This window comes from Oncorhynchus gorbuscha, linkage group LG24 (assembly GCF_021184085.1).
Source record: "Oncorhynchus gorbuscha isolate QuinsamMale2020 ecotype Even-year linkage group LG24, OgorEven_v1.0, whole genome shotgun sequence".
NCBI lineage: Eukaryota > Metazoa > Chordata > Actinopteri > Salmoniformes > Salmonidae > Oncorhynchus > Oncorhynchus gorbuscha.
This window is the reverse complement of record NC_060196.1, coordinates 42,708,264-42,729,382: the sequence shown is the minus strand read 5'-3', so window position 1 is coordinate 42,729,382 and position 21,119 is coordinate 42,708,264. Positions and strand designations below refer to the sequence as shown.

Sequence of the window (21,119 nt, the reverse complement as noted above, 5' to 3'; positions counted from 1 at the left end):
ACCAGGGGAATGTTATCAAATGCGATAAAAGCTCTGACAGTAAATGCACATGATTATGTCATTTTCTCTCTGACAGACTCTAAAGATGCCGAATAATGCCAAAATATCTGTAGAAATGCACAATAAATACCAAAAATCCTCATATGACCGAAATCACATGACTTGCCCAAATCACCCACCCCTGTCCTGTGATTGGAGGGCTTCTATCATGACTTCCATCTGATTGGCCAACATAGATGCCAATCATTAACAGCATGGACTTAAATTCAATATATTTTGTTTTACTCAAGTCGTTGCAGAACGCAATACGATATGTTTATGTCTTTCTGACTGCTCTCATATACGCGCAGAATAACCTACGAAAAGAAGCTATGAGGGATTGGTACATTGTAACTGTGCTATTCTGGAGCGTAGTAGGTAAGATCTCGATGTTTTTGTTAAGACAGTTAATAAAAGGATGATAGATTTTGATCGTTTTGTGTATGTTTTGCGTATTCGATGAGTCCTCTTTACTCAACCAAATGTAGGCCTACTCTACAATATTTTGTAATGTTATTGTATGAACTGAATTGTGTTTTGGATAAAATGCTAATTGGGAACATAACTGTTGCCGCGCCTGTACAGATCTCGTGACACCGGGGTGACCTGACCGCACTGCTAAAACTCCCAGTCAAATATCGACACCAGGGCGACCTGACCGCACTGCTAAAACTCCCAGTCAAATATCTTGGAATGAACGAGTTCAAATTATAGTAACTTCTGTGACAAGACCCTGCATGTTGCACTGGTAAACAAATGTTGATTCTGATTCACGGGTAGTATACTGCTCTGTTGTAGCTTACTAAACTCTAATCCATGGTGAATGAACCCAGACTGGAGTTTAGTCGGCTAGTCTATGTCAAACTGATTTAGGTAAAACATCGTGATAAACATGTATTATTTTTTAGAGTCACTGTAAACTGGCATAAAATGAAGACTATATCTAAAATGCATTAGTGTATTCGGAGTTGCGCAGCGGTCTAAGGCACTGCATCTCCGTACAAAAGAGGAGTGTCTACAATCCCTTTTTCGATTCAAGGCTTTATCACATCCGGCCGTGATTGGGAGTAGGATAGGGCGGCGCATTGCATTGGCCGGGGTAGTCCGTCATTGTAAATAGGAATGTGTAATTAATTAACGGACTTTCCTAGTTAAATACAAGTGTGTGTGTGTGTCTTCTGTGGGCCTCGACTGTTGACTCGCGTTGCTTCTGACTAGAGGAGTTAACACATTTATTTTTCAACAATGGTGAGTGAGAAAAGCAAAGCTCATGTCTGTCTGTCTGATAAGTCCTCAATGTCATCCAGCCAACCACACCACCAGCGTGAGACTTTGGCACGTGGCAGTCACAAGCCTGTTTTCTACTGTTATCATATGTGTTGTTTACTTTGTGTGCTTGTTGCAGGACTAAACTCCACTCCACATCTGTAACCCACTTTCTTCTCTTAGGTCACAGCGGAGGGGTAATGTTAGCAGTACTAGTATGAGAAGGGTTAAGGGTAGACTCTGGAATATGACCTCTTCATACACCTCTGGCATTGACAGTCTCTTTCTCCACAGCCACAGAGGGAAATGCTCTCCCTTCAGTCCCAGACTTTGGAAAGGCATACCATGTCAAAGGTGAGTGAGACCTATTGTTATTGAACTGAGGAGTGGTCACTTAATGTATGGTAATAATATGTATCCTGTACTTTTGCATGACTTGTCAGTAACTACAAGATTACACCATTTACATTTTAATCATTTAACAGACACACTTATCCAGAGTGACTTACTGTTAGTTTATTAATTTCATTTGTGTATCAGGTGTGATCTCCCTGCCCTATGCTGAGATAAAGGAACCATTTGAGGCCTGGTTCGACCTGAAGGGGAGGACCAGCCGCATCGACTATTACCACGGTAACTATTTGCACACTAGCTGTACAATAGTCAAGCAATATGGCTCTGTGTTCTCTCAGGCAAGCTGGAATATCCACCATATTGCTTATGTCAATAAAATCCTAGCAGGTTTTTAGAAGTTGTTCTTGGGTGGACAGGACCTGTGGGGTTTTTTGGTCTGAAATGACATCCTTTTGAGGAGTCCCCTGTGCTGCAGCTTTGATCAGAAGTAGTGCATGTTGGCAGCAGGGTTGTAGTGGATGTCATTTGAGATGCCCCTTCAGTGAATCACGTGTGGAACTGAGAGGCCTTTCTACTGAGTCAAGGTCAGTAGACTGAAACCTCAGCACTTCTAGACGGTGAAACTTGTCAACTAAGCAGTGAACTACAGCTTTTTTAAAATCACGCTATAAAATCCTGGAGATGAGAGGGCCTCTAAGACCAGGGATCTCTAACTCTATTCTAGGTTGTGCAGACTTTTGTTAGTTCAGCACTAACACGCAGTCAACTTCAGTTCTTATTTTCTGTGTGTTGTCATGGTGACCTGCAGGCCAGGTGTCGACGTACCAGATGGGGATGGAGCTTCCTTGGGGATCATCCTATAAGATCACTCCTGAGACCACAGAGGTGGAGCTAAACATTATGAAGTGTTTCCAGGTCAATGGCACAGAAGAAGAGCCAGTCACACCTCAAGGATCCCTACCTGACCTCCAGGGGTTCATGGTGTGTGTAGTAGTTGAGTTTTTCAATTAATACAGGTAGTTTTGAAAAGTTATTTGTATTAAGTGGTCTTTGTGTGTAGTTCCTCAGGATGGAGTACTATGGAGGTGTGCTCTGTGAGGTCTGGCAGAATGTGACAGTAGTCGGACACAAGAAGAATACCTACACACTCTGGGTGACACGGCCTGAAGGGGGGGCTTTGGGGGGAGCTGATCTGACCACGCCCCTATACTACGAGATGATTGGCTACAACACCCTGCTGGGGTCCCATTATGATAAATATCTGGTCGACTACAAGGAGTTCAGCTCAAAGTTTGACCCCAAAGTCTTTGCCCTGCCTGATGGTTCGCATGCGCACACACAGCTCTCAAGCCATGTGACAATTTAACAAACAATCTTAATCACTTTCTTGTCTTTGTCGGTCACATCTCTCTCTTCAGGGATGAGCTGTGGTTCATTTCCTGGTCCGGGGGTGGAGCACCACCTGCTGGCCAATCCGATGAAAGATCTGATTCACACTTCCTCGTTAGGCCATGCCCAGCGGTTGTTCGGCCACTTCAAGGAGCAGTTTGGGCGTCGTTATGGTGACGAGAGAGAGCATGAGAAGAGGGCGCACGCATTCGTTCATAACCTCCGGTGAGGGTGCTGAGGAAAGCGGGAGAGGGCAAGAGAAACAAATGAATGATTGAAAGTTTTAGGTGAATATAATTTGGTTACAAATTCTGTTTTCCTCTATTCCCCTCTCGCTCTTTCCTCCATCATTCCCTCTGCCAGGTATGTCCACTCTATGAACCGTGCTGGCCTGTCGTTCTCCCTGGCGGTCAACTCTCTGTCTGACCTCACCATGTTGGAGATGTCTGCTATGAGGGGCAGAAATAGAGGGAAGAGGCCCAACAACGGCTTGCCGTTCCCCATGCACCTATACACTGGAGTACAGGTCCCTGATCAGCTGGACTGGAGGCTCTATGGTGTGTGGAGCAGAGAAGGCTGGTGGAAGGAGCTATAGGAGGATGAGTTCATTGTAATTTCTGGAATTAACTGAATAGAGTCAAAAGTGTTTTCCATATGTTTGTTTGATACCTTCCATGTATTCTGTTCCAGAGACTTCTCAGCCCCTTCTCCTATAGTTCCACCCACCAGCTTCCATGTGTGTGTGCATGCGTGTGTGACAACATTGTGTGTATTTTCTAGGTGCTGTGACTCCGGTGAAGGACCAGGCCATCTGTGGTTCATGTTGGAGCTTTGCCACCACTGGAGCAGTAGAGGGCGCTCTCTTCCTGAAAGTAATATCTCAGTGATTTTTAGAATGACTTCAGTTGGAGTGGTGTTATAGCTGTTTATTTGGATCCCCATTAGCTTTTGCAGCAACTATTCTAACTGTGGTCCACAAACACACTGATAGACGGACAGTCACATAAATGTAAAATACAACAAGTGTCCGCCAAGGTTTCTGTTTGGGAGAAGGTGGACCATGTTAATGCGTCTTAACAGAACATGCAACTCATTTAATGACGCAGCCAATAAAACGTCATTTTCAAATGTTTGCCAAAATGCAATTCTGAACAGGGCACCTGGAACACCCCCATTCTGAACAGGGCACCTGGAACACCCCCATTCTGAACAGGGCACCTGGAACACCCCCATTCTGAACCGGGCATGTGATAGCAGTTTGAATGGGGGGGGATCTAAAGATGCAATAACTAGGATGGGTTGCTAATATGACTAGGATGTTGCCTTTGGCTTCTGGACAATGAAATAGAGTTGACATGAGAACCAGGAGAGAAATGTCATAGTGGTGGGTTCAACAGGGAATTAAAAGGAAAAGATGTGCCCAAATTATATAATTACTCCTGTCTGTACAGCAATAAAATACTTCACCAGAAAGCATGACTTAACATCAGAGGAATCAAGGGTTATTAGATTCTTCAAGAAAATGGCTGTGGATTGTTTCAAATCACAAGCTCGTAGGCCTATGCCTATTGGAAGTCCGCAATTTGGGTAGCACGCGTGGCAATGGGCCAAGTTGGTTGAGTTGCGGGTGTCAGTGAAAAACATCTCATGTGTGACGATAATGTCTTGAGTATAATTTTAAATGTTGTGACAAGAAGGGGAGGGATGTGTGGTGGAGATATAGGCCAGTCTCTCCAGAATGTTGTGAAGAGGGGAGGGATGTGTGGTGTAGATATAGGCCAGTCTCCAGAATGTTGTGAAGAGGAGGGATGTGTGGTGTAGATATAGGCCATTCTCTCCAGAATGTTGTGAAGAGGGGAGGGATGTGTGGTGTAGATATAGGCCAGTCTCTCCAGAATGTTGTGAAGAGGGGAGGGATGTGTGGTGTAGATATAGGCCAGTCTCTCCAGAATGTTGTGAAGAGGGGAGGGATGTGTGGTGTAGATATAGGCCAGTCTCCAGAATGTTGTGAAGAGGAGAGGGATGTGTGGTGTAGATATAGGCCAGTCTCTCCAGAATGTTGTGAAGAGGGGAGGGATGTGTGGTGTAGATATAGGCCAGTCTCTCCAGAATGTTGTGAAGAGGGGAGGGATGTGTGGTGTAGATATAGGCCAGTCTCTCCAGAATGTTGTGAAGAGGAGAGGGATGTGTGGTGTAGATATAGGCCAGTCTCTCCAGAATGTTGTGAAGAGGAGAGGGATGTGTGGTGTAGATATAGGCCAGTCTCTCCAGAATGTTGTGAAGAGAGGAGGGATGCGTGGTGTAGATATAGGCCAGTCTCTCCAGAATGTTGTGAAGAGGAGAGGGATGTGTGGTGTAGATATAGGCCAGTCTCTCCAGAATGTTGTGAAGAGAGGAGGGATGCGTGGTGTAGATATAGGCCAGTCTCTCCAGAATGTTGTGAAGAGGAGAGGGATGTGTGGTGTAGATATACGCCAGTCTCCAGAATGTTGTGAAGGGGGGAGGGATGTGTGGTGTAAATATAGGCCAGTCTCTCCAGAATGTTGTGAAGGGGGAGGGATGTGTGGTGTAAATATAGGCCAGTCTCTCCAGAATGGCTCAGCTGTATCCTGCCAAGTCTTGCTCATTGTTCGCCCTTTGAGAATTATTTTATTTTTTTGTAATTGGGATTGTCACCAGTAGGAAATGTACTGTTAATCCTTGTCATTTGGTTCGATTAATTAGTAATTTCCAATGTTCTTTGCAGAGTTCAGAACTTGCTACACTGGTGAGAAACAAGTTTAGGTTTTTCATAACCATGTAAGATTTGTTTCATTGAGCCCTTCAAACAAAAAGACACTGTCTTGTTCCCCTCTCCTCTCTCCTGATCATGTTGAGGAAGCGTGCACTTGAGCAAACAGAAGTACCTGGCCTTAAGATTTTATGATTAAGCACGTGACAATGATTTTGAGAAATGAAAAATATTATTGAAATGAAAGTTCCATGAGAAATGTGCATATGAAAATCATACCTGGCACACAGAATAGTAAGCTAAATTGTAAGCTTCCTCAAACTTTTTAAAAATAACATAATTGCCTCCATGTTGCCATGGTCAGATTTTGCCTATAGGCTACTTTGACGCAATGTAAGACGAACATTCAGGTGTCAAACAATTGTTTTCAAAATGCAGCTCCAGCTCACGCTGTAAAGTGGTGGGTGACTCACTGATAGTAGTTGCCTGACTTTATGGTGAGTGGGAGATACAAATAGTTTTTTAAATCAAATAAATAATCATGCACCACAACTGTTTAACACATTATTGCATTTAAAAAATGTTGTGCAATGAATGGGCTCAAAAGCACAAGTCTTACTGCTGCAGAGGAGCTGCAGGAGAAATCTCACTCCAACTAGGCTCTGTATGCTGTGCACTTGTGATAGTTGTTTGATAAGTAAAATGCACACAGGCCAATTTAATTCTAGTAAATTAGAAAACCCTGTTTGTGTACCATGAAATGTTGACTCTGTTTTTTAAAGGGAATTTGGCTGTTTGCTTTAATAATTTGCTATGAATCCTGTGCGTCACTGTGAATGTGTTTCGGACTTTGGTTATGGGTGTCTGAGCTGAATGTTATTTGCTTGTGCAGAAAATCTGGAATTTTCATCACAGTAATATAACGCACAACTAGAAGCGGCGCATTTCATGTCTCGTCAACCTCAATCAGGAGAGACTATCGTGCATGTTAGTGCTGTAAAGGGTAAGGCAGCTGTAGCTGAGCCAGCTGTAGCTTTGCTAGGTCTTTCTTTGCTGCACTTGACCATATTGCTGTCTGGTAATATGGTCAAGTTGCTCTGTGTTCCACACATCATGTTTTTCTAACACCCCTCCATCTTTAGAACAGGTAAAGCAAGTTAGGTTTTTTTCAATAATGTCTGAGGCTGCACTGAAAGGTGATAATTTACCCAACTTAATGAATGATGGAAATTAATTGTATTTTCTACCCATAATATCAACAGTCAGCGCTGTAGCTCATCCCTAAGGAGGATGATAATTAAGATTGTCCTTTTATTCAGACAGTAAAATCACTGAAAATAAATGTCAACTTGTTCACAATTAGCTGTAGCTTGTGGACACTTTTTCCTCATGTATTTGCATTTGATGATTGTGGTTGGTGTTTTAAGATCTAGCTGTAATATATTTGCATGTATCACCGCCATCTCTGGTCTCCCTGCACCCCATAATCCATATCCACAGGCATTCCTTCCTCACTGGTGTTGCCTAGCAACTCTAGAAATGTTCAAGACAGGTTTCTTATGGGCTGTCGCACTGAGTATTCACCATTCCCTTGAACAACACGTACTCATTAGCAGTAGTAGCTGATTGCAGTTCAGGAGATTTTTAATGAGCCACGTGTGGTGGTTCAAGGAGTTTGAACTTACATAGGAGGCAATTTAAGATGAAGTTGGGACTTATTTGGCAGAGTTGAGGGGATGGTTGTTAGTCTTGTCAGTGGTCCTCCTTTGTACCTCTGCCAGCTCTAAGGAAATGAGCTTGTCCTCTCAGTAGGAAGTGACCGGGAGGTGCTGTGTCCTGCTGCACTGGCAGGTTCATAAACATACTACTTCCCAGGGGGCCAATCAGATTCCTCCCATCTGACCTCTTAGCAACCCACAGATGCAGCTGTGGAAGTTGCTGTGAAAAAACAGTAATTGCCCTCCCCCCCAACTCTTCATTTCCAGTCTTCTGTTAGCAGGTTTATTGCCCCGGAGAAGTAGAATGCTTTTCACCCAGTTATAATTGTCAGTACTTCTCTTTTCTCCCTGTAGTCAGGGTCCCTCCAGGTCTTGTCCCAGCAGATGTTGGTAGATTGTAGCTGGGGCTTTGGTAATAACGGATGTGATGGAGGAGAGGAGTGGAGGGCCTACGAGTGGATCATGAAACACGGAGGCATCGCCACTACGGAGACCTATGGTTCCTACATGGGCATGGTGAGACACACACACAGAGCTTGTCTAGAGGTAATCCACAGGGCTCTATGCTTTGCCGGCTGCTTTTCATGTCTTACACACACTTGTTTATAAACTCATATACTCTGACAAACAGGACATGTAAATCTTTACAATATACTGTACTTGAACCTAGTGTATGACTTTCTCTCCTAACAGAATGGCCTGTGCCACCTCAACACTTCTCAGCTGACAGCTCGTGTCCAGAGCTACACCAATGTGACGTCAGGTGATGCCGAGGCGCTGAAGGTGGCGTTGTTTAAACACGGCCCAGTGGCCGTCAGTATTGACGCAGGACATAGATCCTTTGTCTTCTACAGCCACGGGGTCTACTATGAACCCAAATGTGGTGAGTTATATACTATAGTGCCCTCAAACTCAACTCTGGTCCTCGAAGCCAGTTCCACTGCTGTTTTTCATTGTTCTCCTCTAATCAGGGACTGATTTAGACATGGGACATCACGTGGGTGCAATTAAATAAAGAGGTAGAACAGAACCAGCAGGCTCCAGACTTCGTAGCGTAAGAGTTGAATACGCCTGCTATAGGGTAAACATACAGCTATTCTTCAAATCTGTCCGAGGTATTCCCCAGGGCTGTTCTCATTCTCTCGCGATCACTCACGCAATCTCTTTCTTCTCCCTCACGCCTAGGAAACACAACTGACTCCCTGGACCACGCGGTGCTTGCAGTGGGTTATGGTGTCATGGGGGCGGAGCCTTACTGGCTGGTGAAGAACTCTTGGTCAACCTACTGGGGAAACGATGGGTACATACTGATGTCTATGAAGGATAACAACTGTGGTGTTACAACTGATGCTACGTATGTTACACTGGCATAGAGCGAGGGAGAAACATGAAACGCACGCACAGGAGTTACCACTCCTTTTTAAATGATAGGAGGGGGTATTTGAAATTGGAATAATATCAGAAGTGTGTGGTGCATGGGATGAAGTAATGTCGTTTAGGCAGTAAGATTTTTAGACATGTTTATTGCTGGTCGGCGCACGGTGCCTTTCGCTCCCTTTCATATACACACTTTGTCACAAACGTGCGCACACACTGAATCATGCTATACGCACACTTGTGCTCTGGAATTGTGGAGTCATCTCAATAAATGTGGAATGTTTTTGTACTTGCTGCTCTTTTTTCATTTTTTTTTTCATGGTGACTCAATAGTGTTTTGCTAACTCATGTGACAAATAAGACTACTCTTCCCAACACAATCAGTTGTTCTAAACACATGATGAATACATGTATGCCTTGCTGTTGCTAGCAGTAGCACCACATGTACATTATATATATATATACCGAAGTATGTGGACACTCCTTCAAATTAGTGGATTATTCTATTTTTAGCCATACCTGTTGCTAACAGGTGTCTAAAATTGGCTGTTTGCTCAATCTCCATAGACAAACATTAGCAGAATGGCCTCACTGAAGATCTCTGACTTTCAACATGGCACTGTCATAGGATGCCACCTTTCCAACAAGTCAGTTTGTCAAATTGATGCGATGCTAGAGCTGCCCTGGTCAACTCTTAAGTGCTGTTATTGGGAAGTGGACACATCCTAGGAGCAGCAACGGCTCAGCTGTAGACATACGCCCACAGAATGGCACTGTCATAGCATGTTTAAACATCTTGGCCTCTGTTGCAAAAATCAGTTACAAAATGCCTCTGGATGTTCCAGTAACGGGAAAGCTTAACGCTACAGCACACACTGACATTCTAGATTCTGTGCTTCCAACTTTTTGGCAACAGGAAAGGGCATTCAAACTGTTTTCATCATGACAATGCCCTTGTGCACAAAGTGAGATCCATGCGGAAGAACTTGACTGGCCTGCACAGAACCCTGACCTCAACCCTTATTAAACACCTTTGGAATTAATTGGAAAGGCGACTGCAAGCCAGGCCTAATCGCCAAAATCGTTGCTGGGCCTCATTAATGCTCTTGTCGCTGAATGGAAGCAAATCCCTGCAGCAATGTTCCAACAGCTATTAGAAAGCCTTCACAGAAGAGTAGAGGCTGTTATAGCAGCAAAGGTGGGGACCAACTCTATATTAATGCCCATGATTTTGGAATGTATGTTCAACAAGCAGGTAGGTGTCCACATACTCTTGGTGATGTAGTGTCTATAGCTATGGATCAAATCTAACCTTTGCCAATTGTCAATGATGCCCTCAGAACAAAATACACATCAGCCAAAAAAAAGCTGTAGCAGTTAATGTACTACATTTCAACACATTACTATCAACCAAAATGCTTGCAAACCTCTGAATTATACCTGCATAATAGACTATAAGAGCTACATAATGGGTATTGTAAAAAGCTAGTGCATGTGTTCACATTTATGAACAATGTTCTGATGTACTCTCAAGCTAGCATTTTCGAGTGATAGTTATCTGGAAAAGATGAGGCAGTAAGTAAGTAACAAAACGGCATAGACGTATTGCATAGATATACCACATACCATGTAGATATGTAATGACAGAAGTACAGTACCATGAAAATAGTTCATTGGTTCTCAAACATGTTTTAGAAAGTTGACAGGTCATCCGTGCGCAATAAAAAGTATAGCCTACTGAACTAAAGGCATTTGCTCAGGGAGTTGATCCAAATCTTCAGGTCTCAAGACGAGGTTACTCATCACATGAGCATGTTTCACCAAACAACCTAAAATCTTTTTGGCACGTTTGTGCGTTTTGGGGTTATTCATTTGTTTTTACCACCCCGGTAATGTTATCAAATTTCTGAAAACCAAAACCAATGTTACATTTTTGAATGAAGAGTGCTAAAAAGTTGTTTTTTTATGGTTAGGAAAACATGGGTGACTCATTCACTAGGATTTATGAATGAATGGACAATGACCCCAAGCATACTTACAAAGTTGTGGCAAAATGGCTTAAGGACAACAAAGTCAAGGTATTGGAGTGGCCATCACAAAGCCCTGACCTCAATCCTATAGAAAATATGTGGGCAGAACTGAAAAAGTGTGTGCGAACAAGGAGGCCTACAAACCTGACTCAGTTACACCAGCTCTGTCAGGAGGAATGGGCCAAAATTCACCCAACTTATTGTGGGAAGCTTGTGGAAGGCTACCCGAAACGTTTGACCCAATTTAAACAAATTAAAGGCAATGCTACCAAATACTAATGGAGTGTATGTAAACTTCTGACCCACTGAGAATGTGATGAAAGAAATAAAAGCTGAAATAAATCATTCTCTCTACTATTATTCTGACATTTCACATTCTTAAAATAAAGTGGTGATCCTAACTGACTTAAAACAGGGAATATTTACTATGATTAAATGTCAGGAATTGTGAAAAACTGAGTTTAAATGTATTTGGCTAAGTTGTATGTAAACTTCTGACTTGAACTGTATGTGTGTTTGTGTGTGGATTGCTGGGATGTGTGTAAGTGGTCAAGACTCCGTTGCTAGGCGCTGTAGTTCCTGCCCCTCTGTGCTGCTTGCTGATTGGATAATGTCCTCTCCTTGGCCCTTCTTTGGAGGAAACCTGAAGTAGAAAACAAACTCATAAAACGTTTTAAACAAAAACAGTCAAGAAACACAGGTTATGGTTGGCAATAGGGGTTAGTTTGTGGACGCGCGTGTGTGTCAGGGTTGGGGTCAATTCCAGTTCATTCAGAATGTTAACCAAATTCCAATTCCACATTTTCCTCATTGAAAAGTTTAAATTTCATTGTACTACCTGAATGGACTGGAATTGAAATGGAATTGACCCCAACCCTGATGGGTGTTTGTGTGTCTGTCTGTCAGTAGATATAATACCTAGTGTCCCAGTTCTCTGCGTCTTCTACGGTATCCGGTAGTGGTCTGTTGGCAGTCTCTGGCAGTGCCAGGGCGAGAACTGCGCCAAGCAGGGGGGTGCAGCCAAAGATGAGCATGGGTAGAGAGGGGCTTCTGGTATGGAGCATGTTGATAAGGGGGGCTAACACACCCCCTACACGGGCAAACATACTGGACACACCTATTCCTGTCTGCCTGTAGACACACACACACTGGTAATAGAAGTTAGCAATCACACAAATGAATGTGCACACACACACACACACACACACACACACACACACACACACACACACACACACACACACACACACACACACACACACACACACACACACACACACACACACACACACACACTTCTTACCGTAGTACAGTTGGGAAGATCTCAGCAGTATAAACATAGATAACGGCGAAGGAAGCAGTGATACCAAACTTTCCTACCATGGCTAGACCTGTTATCAGGTTTGGATGGTCTAAGAGAGAGAGAGGGATGGAGAGAGAATGTTTCTTACATGATTTTGTCATTTAGCACAACACTCCTAACCGCTAGGCTACCTGCCGTGGTGTTTTGTAGACAGACTAGCAGCTGTTTTGTGGACCCAATATGTTACAACCCCCCCCCCCCCCCCATACACACACACACACACACACACCAGTGGCGGTCAGTGCCGTTTCAGGGAGGACAATTTTTCATGAGCATGGCCATAGTTCTATTACAGCGTATGGGATGACTGTCATTCATATTCCATTCACCCAGTTCAATGTAACATTGATAGGTTTAGGCTACTACATGATACTAGAATTTTCCCTATACTCATCATGAGGTTGTTACAACCTAGCCTATGACTGAAAGTTTACAACATATGTGCACACAGGTCGTGAGACAAATTTGATGTGACAGACAGTGACACATGGACAGACAGTGAAATTCAATACCACCTTGCACAAGCTTGCCTGCATCGAGCTGATATTGGGTGTAATCATAAGTCTAACAGTTACAAATGAGAGTTTCTATTGGACAAATTCAGGTATGTTAATCTCCGTTTAGTTCAGTTTGCTTCTGTTTAAGAAATGTTTTTCAACAGAATCTGTGGAATGAATACACCCCTGATCACGAATAAACACAGTTCACAGTTTCATATCAGCCACGTTGTATTCCTTCTCGCATCTAGGTTATGCGCTCTCCTCCTTTCACCTCTTCCCTTCGCTTGTGGACTTCAATGCACAACACATCAGCTGAAAAAACCTTTCCAAGCCAAACCGCTACACACAGCCTACATCGTTGTCACCTTATTAGCTAAAGTAACGTCATAGTTCTATTAGCATAGCTAATAGCATAGCTAATAGAACTAATGCGTTAGTAAATCCGCTACAATCATGCAGTAACGTTACAGTGTACAGCCAGTAAGCAGTTACATCAGGGGGCCCCAGTGGCAATAAATTAGTAAAAGCAAAAGCTTACCTTGACCTTAGGAGTTTCAGTTGTGTTGGATAGTCATAGCCAGCTAGCTAACATAGCATCCCTCTGAGTAGTGTGTTTCGGTAGGCTAAACTAGCTCGCTGCATTTACTAGCTAAATAAGTGAAACTGAAAAAAATGATAATGTCTCTATTTCTCTTGCTTCTCCTTCATTTAGGAAGAAATGTTCAACTATTTTCTTTCTCTTGCTTCGAGTCAACTACTCACCACATTTTATGCACTGCAGTGCTAGCTAGCTGTAGCTTAAGCTTTCAATATTAGATTAATTCTCTGATCCTTTGATTGGATGATATGTTGGAGGAAGGGGGTAAGAACCATGAGCCTCTTAGGTTTTATATTGAAATCATTGTACTCAGAGGAGGATGGAAGCTAGCTGTCCTCCGGCTACACCATGGTGCTACCACACAGAGTGCTGTTGAGGCTACAGTAGACCTTCTTTGCAAAACAGTGTGTTTTAATAAATTATTTGGTGATGTGATTATATTTAGTGATGTGATTATATTTAGATAACCTTCCTCCTATGAGGAGTCTCCACTGACACACACACACACACACACACACACACACACACACACACACACACACACACACACACACACACACACACACACACACACACACACACACACACACACACACACACACACACACACACACACACACACACACACACACACACACACACACACACACCTGTAGGTACAGTTAGAGTGAGCAGACAGGCCACGCCCCCCAGGGCCAGAAAGACACTCTGGGATAGGCGTCTGCTCCAAGGGAGGAACAGGAGAACCAATGACCTGGCAGGGATCTCCACCAATCCAAAGATGAACTGGGTCAGGTAGAGGTCTGAGCCCAGTTTAGATACACCTAGAGACAGTCCATAATATACCAATACATTCACAAACCTAGAGAGAGAAAGAGCAGGGTTAGACACACACATACACACAGTCTTGTATTACTAATCTCCTGGGGACACACAATTCAGTCCCATTCAAAATCCAATTTTCCCTAACCATAAACCTAACCCTAACCTATACCCTTATTCAAACCCTAACACGTAACCCAGACTGGCTGCGCACGTGTGCCATCGTGCATAAATGTATTTTGTCCCCCCACACCAAACACAGGTTAAAATATCAAAACAAACTCTGAACCAATTACATTCATTTGGGGACAGGTCGAAAAGCATTAAACCTTTATGGGAATTTAGCTAGTTAGCTTGCACTTGCTAACTAATTTGTCCTATTTAGCTAGCTTGCTGTTGCTAGCTAATTTGTCCTGGGATATAAACATTGAGTTATTTTACCTGAAATGCACAAGGTCCTCTACTCCGACAATGAATCCACACATAAAACGGTCAACCGAATTGTTTCTAGTCATCTCTCCTCCTTCTAGGCTTTTTCTTCTCTTGACTTTATATTGCGATTGGCAACTTTCATAAATTAGGTGCATTACCGCCACCAACCTCATTAGTCTTTCAGTCACCCACGTGGGTATAACCAATGAGGAGATGGCACGTGGGTATCTGCTTCTATAAACCAATGAGGAGATGGGAGAGGCAGGACTTGCAGCTCGATCTGCGTCAGAAATAGAACTGACTTCTATTTTAGCCCTTGCAATGCAGATGCTCGTTGGCACATGCGAGCAGTGTGGGTGCAATAATTGAATAATATAGATTTCTAAATTTATTTTGCGACGTGAGCTGTGTAGTCAGCCTGTAACCCGAAAAACTAACCCTAGCTCCTAAACCTAAACCTAATTATAACCCTAACACTAATTCTAACCTTAACCAGAAACCCCCTAGAAATAGCATTTGACCTTGTGGGGACTAACAAAATGTCCCCAGTTTCAAATTTTTGTTTGTTTACTATTCTTGTGTGAACTTCTGGTCCCCACATGTATAGTTAAACACGTCCACACACACACACTTCTTAGTTACCAGACATAGAAAAGGATAAGAGCTCTTTTCCTCATCTGGGGTGTTCTAACAAGATCTGCAGCTGAGTGACTCCTTCTACCTTCCATGTCACACCAGTCCACCTAAACATACACACACATAACATATTTTATTTGCATGCTCAAACACTGTGAAAAACATAAGATGTGTCTGTGTGGTACCTGTATAGTAGGTGGTAATACACGTCCGTTGACTGTAGCAGCTTTGCGTAGTAGAACAATGGCCTCCTCTCTTCTGTCATTGGCTAGCAACCACCTAGCTGACTGAGGAAGCACCCTGAGGGTAGAGAGAGAGTATATACAGTGCCTTGCGAAAGTATTCGGCCCCCTTGAACTTTGCAACCTTTTGCCACATTTCAGGCATCAAACATAAAGATATAAAACTGTATTTTTTTGTGAAGATTCAACAACAAGTGGGACACAATCATGAAGTGGAACGACATTTATTGTATATTTCAAACTTTTTTAACAAATCAAAAACTGAAAAATTGGGCGTGCAAAATTATTGACTGACTAGTCTCCCAGTCCCTGCCACTGAAAAACATCCCGGCATAATGCTGTAGGGATGATTCCAGGTTTCCACCATACATGACGTTTGGCATTCAGGCCAAATAAATCTTGGTTTCATCAGACCAGAGAATCTTGTTTCTCATGGTTTGTGAATCTTTAGTTGCCTTTTGGCAAACTCCAAGAGGGGTGTCGTGCCTTTTACTGATGAGTGGCTTCCGTCTGGCCACTCTATCATAAAGGCTTGATTGATGTAGTGCTGCAAAGATGGTTGTCCTTCTGGAAGGTTCTCCCATCTCCAAAGAGGAACTCTAGAGCTCTGTCAGAGTGACCATCAGGTTCTTGGTTACCTGCCGGACCAAGGCCCTTCTCCCCAGATTGCTCAGTTTGGCTGGACGGCCAGCTCTAGGAAGAGTCTTGGTGGTTCCAAAAATCTTCCATTTAAGAATGATGGAGACCACTGTGTTCTTTGGGGACCTTCAATGCTGCAGAAATGTTTTGGTACCCTTCCCCAGATCTGTGCCTCGACACAATCCTGTCTCCGAGCTCTACGGACAATTCCTTTGATGTCATGGCTTGGTTTTTGCTCTGACATGCATGGTCAAACTGCGGGACCTTATATAGACAGATGTGTGCGTTTCCAAATCATGTCCAATCAATTGAATTTACAACAGGTGGAATTTACAGCAGGTCCAATCAAGTTGTAGAAACATCTCAAGGATGATCAATGGAAACAGGATGCACCTGTGCTCAATTTCGTGTCTCATAGCAAAGGTGCTGAATTCTTATGTAAATAAGGTATTTTTGTTTTTATTTCGAAAAAACTGTTTTTTCTTTGTCAATATGGCGTATTGTGTGTCGATTGCTGAGGATTTTAAAAAATGTAATCAATTTTAGAACAAGACTGTAAAGTAACAAAATGTGGAAATGTCAAGGGGTCTGAATACTTTTTGAAGGCACTGTATATTTACATGGATACAAGACAAACTGTATTTATGTTTTTCCATCATGTCTACTGTGTAATATTTATTGTGAGGTTAAAGTATTATATGTATTCAAGTGACCAGATGTTAATGCATCTAGAGGTTTTTTAGGTAGGTGTGTTTCACAGTGGTGTATGATGACCTGACGAAGATCCAACTCGGAACGAAACGTCTTTATTTTGCGTCTGATTAAATCACCATGGGAGAATACCAGAGTTGCGGGCATTACTTTTTTCTTCTGGGAGAGAGAAAGAGACAAGAATAGTGAAGAGCAACCGGCCAAGCATTAGTGTGTGCGTGTCCTCACCATATATAGAAAATGAACAGAAAGCCAGGAACAGATATAGCCAGCTGTAGTTTTCTCCAGTCTCGTATGAGGTAGGCTAGTCCAGCTATTAGCATGTAGCCCAGGCCAAAGAAGTAGTCAGTGAAGACACCAGCTAACATACGACGCTGAGCACACGTCCACTCTGTACCTGTGGAGAAAATGAGGGATGGAAGGAGAGGGGGAGAAGAGGGTGGAAGGAAAGCAGAGGAGAAAGGAAGGAGAGATATAATAAGGGTTAGGTTAAGGGGAAGGGGAGATTAAGGTTTGAGTGGATCGGGTGGTGTGGAACTAAGGGGTTTAGGTTTCTGAGAATAGAGATAGGGGTCAGGGGTTAGGAATAATGTGTGTTCTGGGGTTGGAAAGAAGGAATATAGGTGATGTCATTGTGGTACTGTTTAAATTCTAATAATGTATTGAATGTTTGGCAGAATGGTCTCATGTAAATTACAGTCCTGTGTAAATAGTAGTCATATAGATTACAGTTAACATTTTGGGGGGGTATACATGTGTGTACCCAGTACAAAGGCGTTGATGATGACTCCAGAGATAGTAGTCCCCAGAATAAATCGCAGCAGGACATACACAGGGAAGTTTGGAGCGAAAGCCCCAGCCACTCCAAACACTGTCTGTAGTGCTAGGGAGAGGAGCAGGGCATTCCTCCTACCAATCCTACAGAGAGAGAGAGGGAGAGGGGGACAGAGAGGGAGAGAGGGAAGGGAGGGAGACTGTGAGTATTTATCAAAATGTATGACATTGAAGTTATAAATTCAGTATTGTACCTGTTGACCATGGGTTAGGTTTTAGGTAGGGGTCAGAGCCACTGAAATTTCCTAGGTGGCTAAGGTCCGGATGAATATTGTGATTTATCGGCGTAGTAACAAACCCCCACCTCGCGACCCATGCGACCCCAAACTGTTCACACCCCTCTTTTTGGTTGAGAGAACATTTTTCAGTTTTAAAGATAAGTTCCTGCAATTATACACATTTTGCCATGACATTTTGCCATGGGGCATAGAGGTCCCCATGGGCAAATAATCTGGCCATGGTAACTACAAGATTTAGATAGCTGCTTAGTTAGCCTGATTTACCTACCTAGCTAACATCCTACCTAGCTAACATCCTACCTAGCTAACATGGGCTGGTACTTAATAAACTGTAAATTCCTGACAGGTTATAAATATCTCTCTCTAAGGTCTGTTAGTGAATGACATAACAAGAGGAAAACTGCCCATACATTACCACATTTTGAATTTGCACCTTGTGCATTTTACTATTACAACTCATAACAGCATTAAATTGAAAGTCCGACTTAGTTCCTTTAAGTCAGGACCTGTGGTCCTTTTGACCTCGTTCTGGGAGTATGGCTAGTTTAGGGTCTGGTGGTAGAGGTCAAGGTTTATTGAAGATTCTACAGATGTAGGATCTTAATTTGATCACCTTGTTGCCAGAGAACATTCCTGCAATGAAGAAAGACTTGTAGTGCATTTGATGTTTAAAAATGATTCTAACGTTTGTATTTTCCACAAAAAATGTATCAACCCATACAAAAAGGGAAAGGCATTATTTACCTCAATGATGGTAGTGCTCTGATAATCCACATAATAATTCAAATTCCTGTTGCTATAGGATTTTTTCCCCCTGCTGTAGTAAACGGTCTCAAATTAAGAAGCTACATCTATACCTGTCTGTCATAGCTTCAAAGACGACAGTTTCCTCCAGCAAACGCAACATGTAGAGAGGGTCAGAGGTTAGAGGTTTGGGGCCAAGGGTTATGTTATGTACCTGTCTGCCATAGCTCCAAAGATGACTGCTCCCACCAGCAGACCCAACATGTAGACAGAAGACCCCAGACTGTTGAGCCATGCCTTGTCACACACCAAGTCCCACTGTAGGAGAGAGAGAGAGTGTGTGAGTGAGTGTGGTGAGACAGGGAACAACAGGTCTGATGAGAGAACTGTTCATAACATCTTCCCCTAGCACAGCTGAGGGTCCACCTAGTCTCCATCCATGGTACCCTGTTGACCATGGCACTGTAGTAGGGAAGTGAACAGATGAAACTAACATTTTCCTATTAACCCCATTAATCTGAACACAATATAAGGGAAAGGCATTATTTACCTCAGTGATGGTAGTGCTTTGATAAATCTCCTGGCTGTACACCCATCCGTGCTCGCAAGGCGCGCGCGCAGTCCCGTTCTCTGTTAGAATGTCCACGAGGACGCAGGAGTCGTCCACCTCTGGATCCACCGGGATGCTGAGGTTCAACTTTGCAGTAACGGCTGAAGTCAAAGCCAGGCTACCATTATGAACGTTATTACCGGGGCCTGAGCTCGGGCTGTCCCGGCAGCGATGTCCTGGTGTAGCCCCGGTAAAGATGCTGGCCATCATATGAAAACCCAGTAGTATCTGAGGCAGACAGATCCACACATACAAAATCTTCTGGTACTTTCCAAACCCTCCTACAGCTGTTAGAATCTGATCGAAATTCATTTTCAATCAATTCAATGCTCCTTTGAAGAAGGGATTATTTAAATCTCAATGAGACAGTATGCCTATTGCTGCTATTCGACCAAGTCTCGTTTGCAAAATAGATTTTTATCTGAGACTAAGGTGATCTGAATAGATACAAATTTAAAATTGAATATATTTGGGTCCAAGTATCTCCTATTGTATCCTAGGCTATAGGTTGGACAAAAATAAACCGAATCACTAAAGCCAGCAAAAGGCTGTAAATCTTATGTCTCCTAGAGAGAAAACCAGACAAAAATACACCACCATGTGCCACGATGTGACAGTGGACAGACAGGTGCGTGTGTCCGTTGTCCGCTCTCGTCCGTCAGTGAGGGGCATAGTTTTGTTCTTCTCACATGTCCTGGCTGAGCCCCTTACAAAATCCCTCTTATCTAACAATCCACCCCACCTCCTCCTCCTCCTCTGTCGAAAATCAGTTGCAGTAGACTATCTTCCCTTCTCTTACAATGCATGTGGTAGACAACTATACATAATAGTTTCTCACATCCAAGTGTGCACAGTTGTATATTACAATCAAAGCCTTCTCTCAGAAAATCTTCAATAAAATAAATCGTCAGAATCTCGCTTCGGGCAGAGTCCCTCTGAACAAGCCCTTCCGAAACCCAGTACCGCACAACAATCTTCCGTATTGACATGCACCTCAAATCATAAGTCAACTGGAAATCAGATAAACAGTCTACCAAACGCACAAATTATGCAGAACATTGTCCAACAAAATAATATGCATCAGTGAAAGCCAGTGTCCAGTGCGCGTCCCCGAGGGTGGATGTTATAAACACCGTGTTTTTGTAGAGGTGGGGGTTGGGGTTGGTGTTGGTGTTGTTGCTACAAAACTGTTGAACCAAGGGAAACGCGCGAGCGGAACAATAGCAGAGCGCGGAGAGACATGAACGCGCACATTATAGATAGGTAGTCTCTGAACAATGACCGCTGGAGCATGATTCATTTATCATCATCCGAGTGGTTTGTTTGTGTTTGGATGTAGTCTAGTCTGTCTCCTTTAATTTCACTTCATTTACTATTTGTTAGGAAATAAATATGCTAACAATCGAAAGTATAGGCCTAGGCCTAATAGGCTGCGTTTAGACAGGCAGCCCAATCCTGATATTTTTTTAACTATTTGGTCTTTTGAACGATCAGATCAGCTTGAAAAAGATCAGATGTGAAAATGTCTTATGTAATTGGTCAAAATATAAATGAGTGACATAAAGATAAGAATTCGGTTGCCTGTCTAAACGCAGCCCTAGATGCTGCACCTGTGACCGTCCACTGTTTGGTGGTGCTAAATTTAGTGGTGAACATCGTAATTCTGATTCTGCCTCTTTCCGCTTCAGTTGTGCTGAATCGCTGTTATTATTCGTTTCTTTGTTTAGGCTACTTTACATTAGAACTATCGGGCCTTTCACTCTGTTGCCAAAGTCCGCACACTGCACTCATGATGGACCTTGGTGTCACATTCAGGAAAACCTCTCCTCTGTGAAAGCCTCGACA

The 21,119-nt window shown here is 43.1% G+C and overlaps 2 protein-coding genes across 4 annotated transcripts; one reads left to right on the top strand and one right to left on the bottom strand.

Annotated features, from left to right (window-relative positions):
- Positions 1-260: 260 nt before the first annotated feature.
- zgc:110239 (uncharacterized protein LOC550326 homolog) lies at positions 261-9,163 on the top strand. 2 transcript variants are annotated; one of them, XM_046327371.1, is made up of 11 exons: positions 261-417; positions 1,600-1,659; positions 1,846-1,938; positions 2,468-2,640; positions 2,720-2,981; positions 3,078-3,273; positions 3,412-3,605; positions 3,829-3,920; positions 7,852-8,013; positions 8,191-8,380; positions 8,683-9,163. In XM_046327371.1, the coding sequence occupies exons 1-11, from the start codon at positions 372-374 to the stop codon at positions 8,868-8,870; spliced, it is 1,656 nt and encodes a 551-aa protein (XP_046183327.1). In that variant the 5' UTR covers positions 261-371; the 3' UTR covers positions 8,871-9,163. The 2 variants fall into 2 exon arrangements, with proteins under 2 accessions (XP_046183327.1, XP_046183328.1); XM_046327372.1 differs by lacking the exon at positions 261-417 and adding an exon at positions 1,193-1,287.
- Positions 9,164-11,322: 2,159 nt separating this feature from the next.
- Positions 11,323-20,441, bottom strand: si:dkey-166k12.1 (organic cation transporter protein). 2 transcript variants are annotated; one of them, XM_046327151.1, is made up of 10 exons: positions 19,215-20,441; positions 18,879-18,982; positions 17,611-17,765; positions 17,076-17,244; positions 15,441-15,555; positions 15,262-15,362; positions 14,016-14,227; positions 12,208-12,316; positions 11,823-12,035; positions 11,323-11,547 (listed from the first exon to the last, which is right to left on the bottom strand). In XM_046327151.1, exons 1-10 carry the CDS (start codon positions 19,584-19,586, stop codon positions 11,454-11,456), a joined length of 1,644 nt encoding a protein of 547 aa, XP_046183107.1. In that variant the 5' UTR covers positions 19,587-20,441; the 3' UTR covers positions 11,323-11,453. The 2 variants fall into 2 exon arrangements, with proteins under 2 accessions (XP_046183107.1, XP_046183108.1); XM_046327152.1 differs by lacking the exon at positions 11,323-11,547 and having other exon boundaries at positions 11,894-12,052.
- Positions 20,442-21,119: the final 678 nt, after the last annotated feature.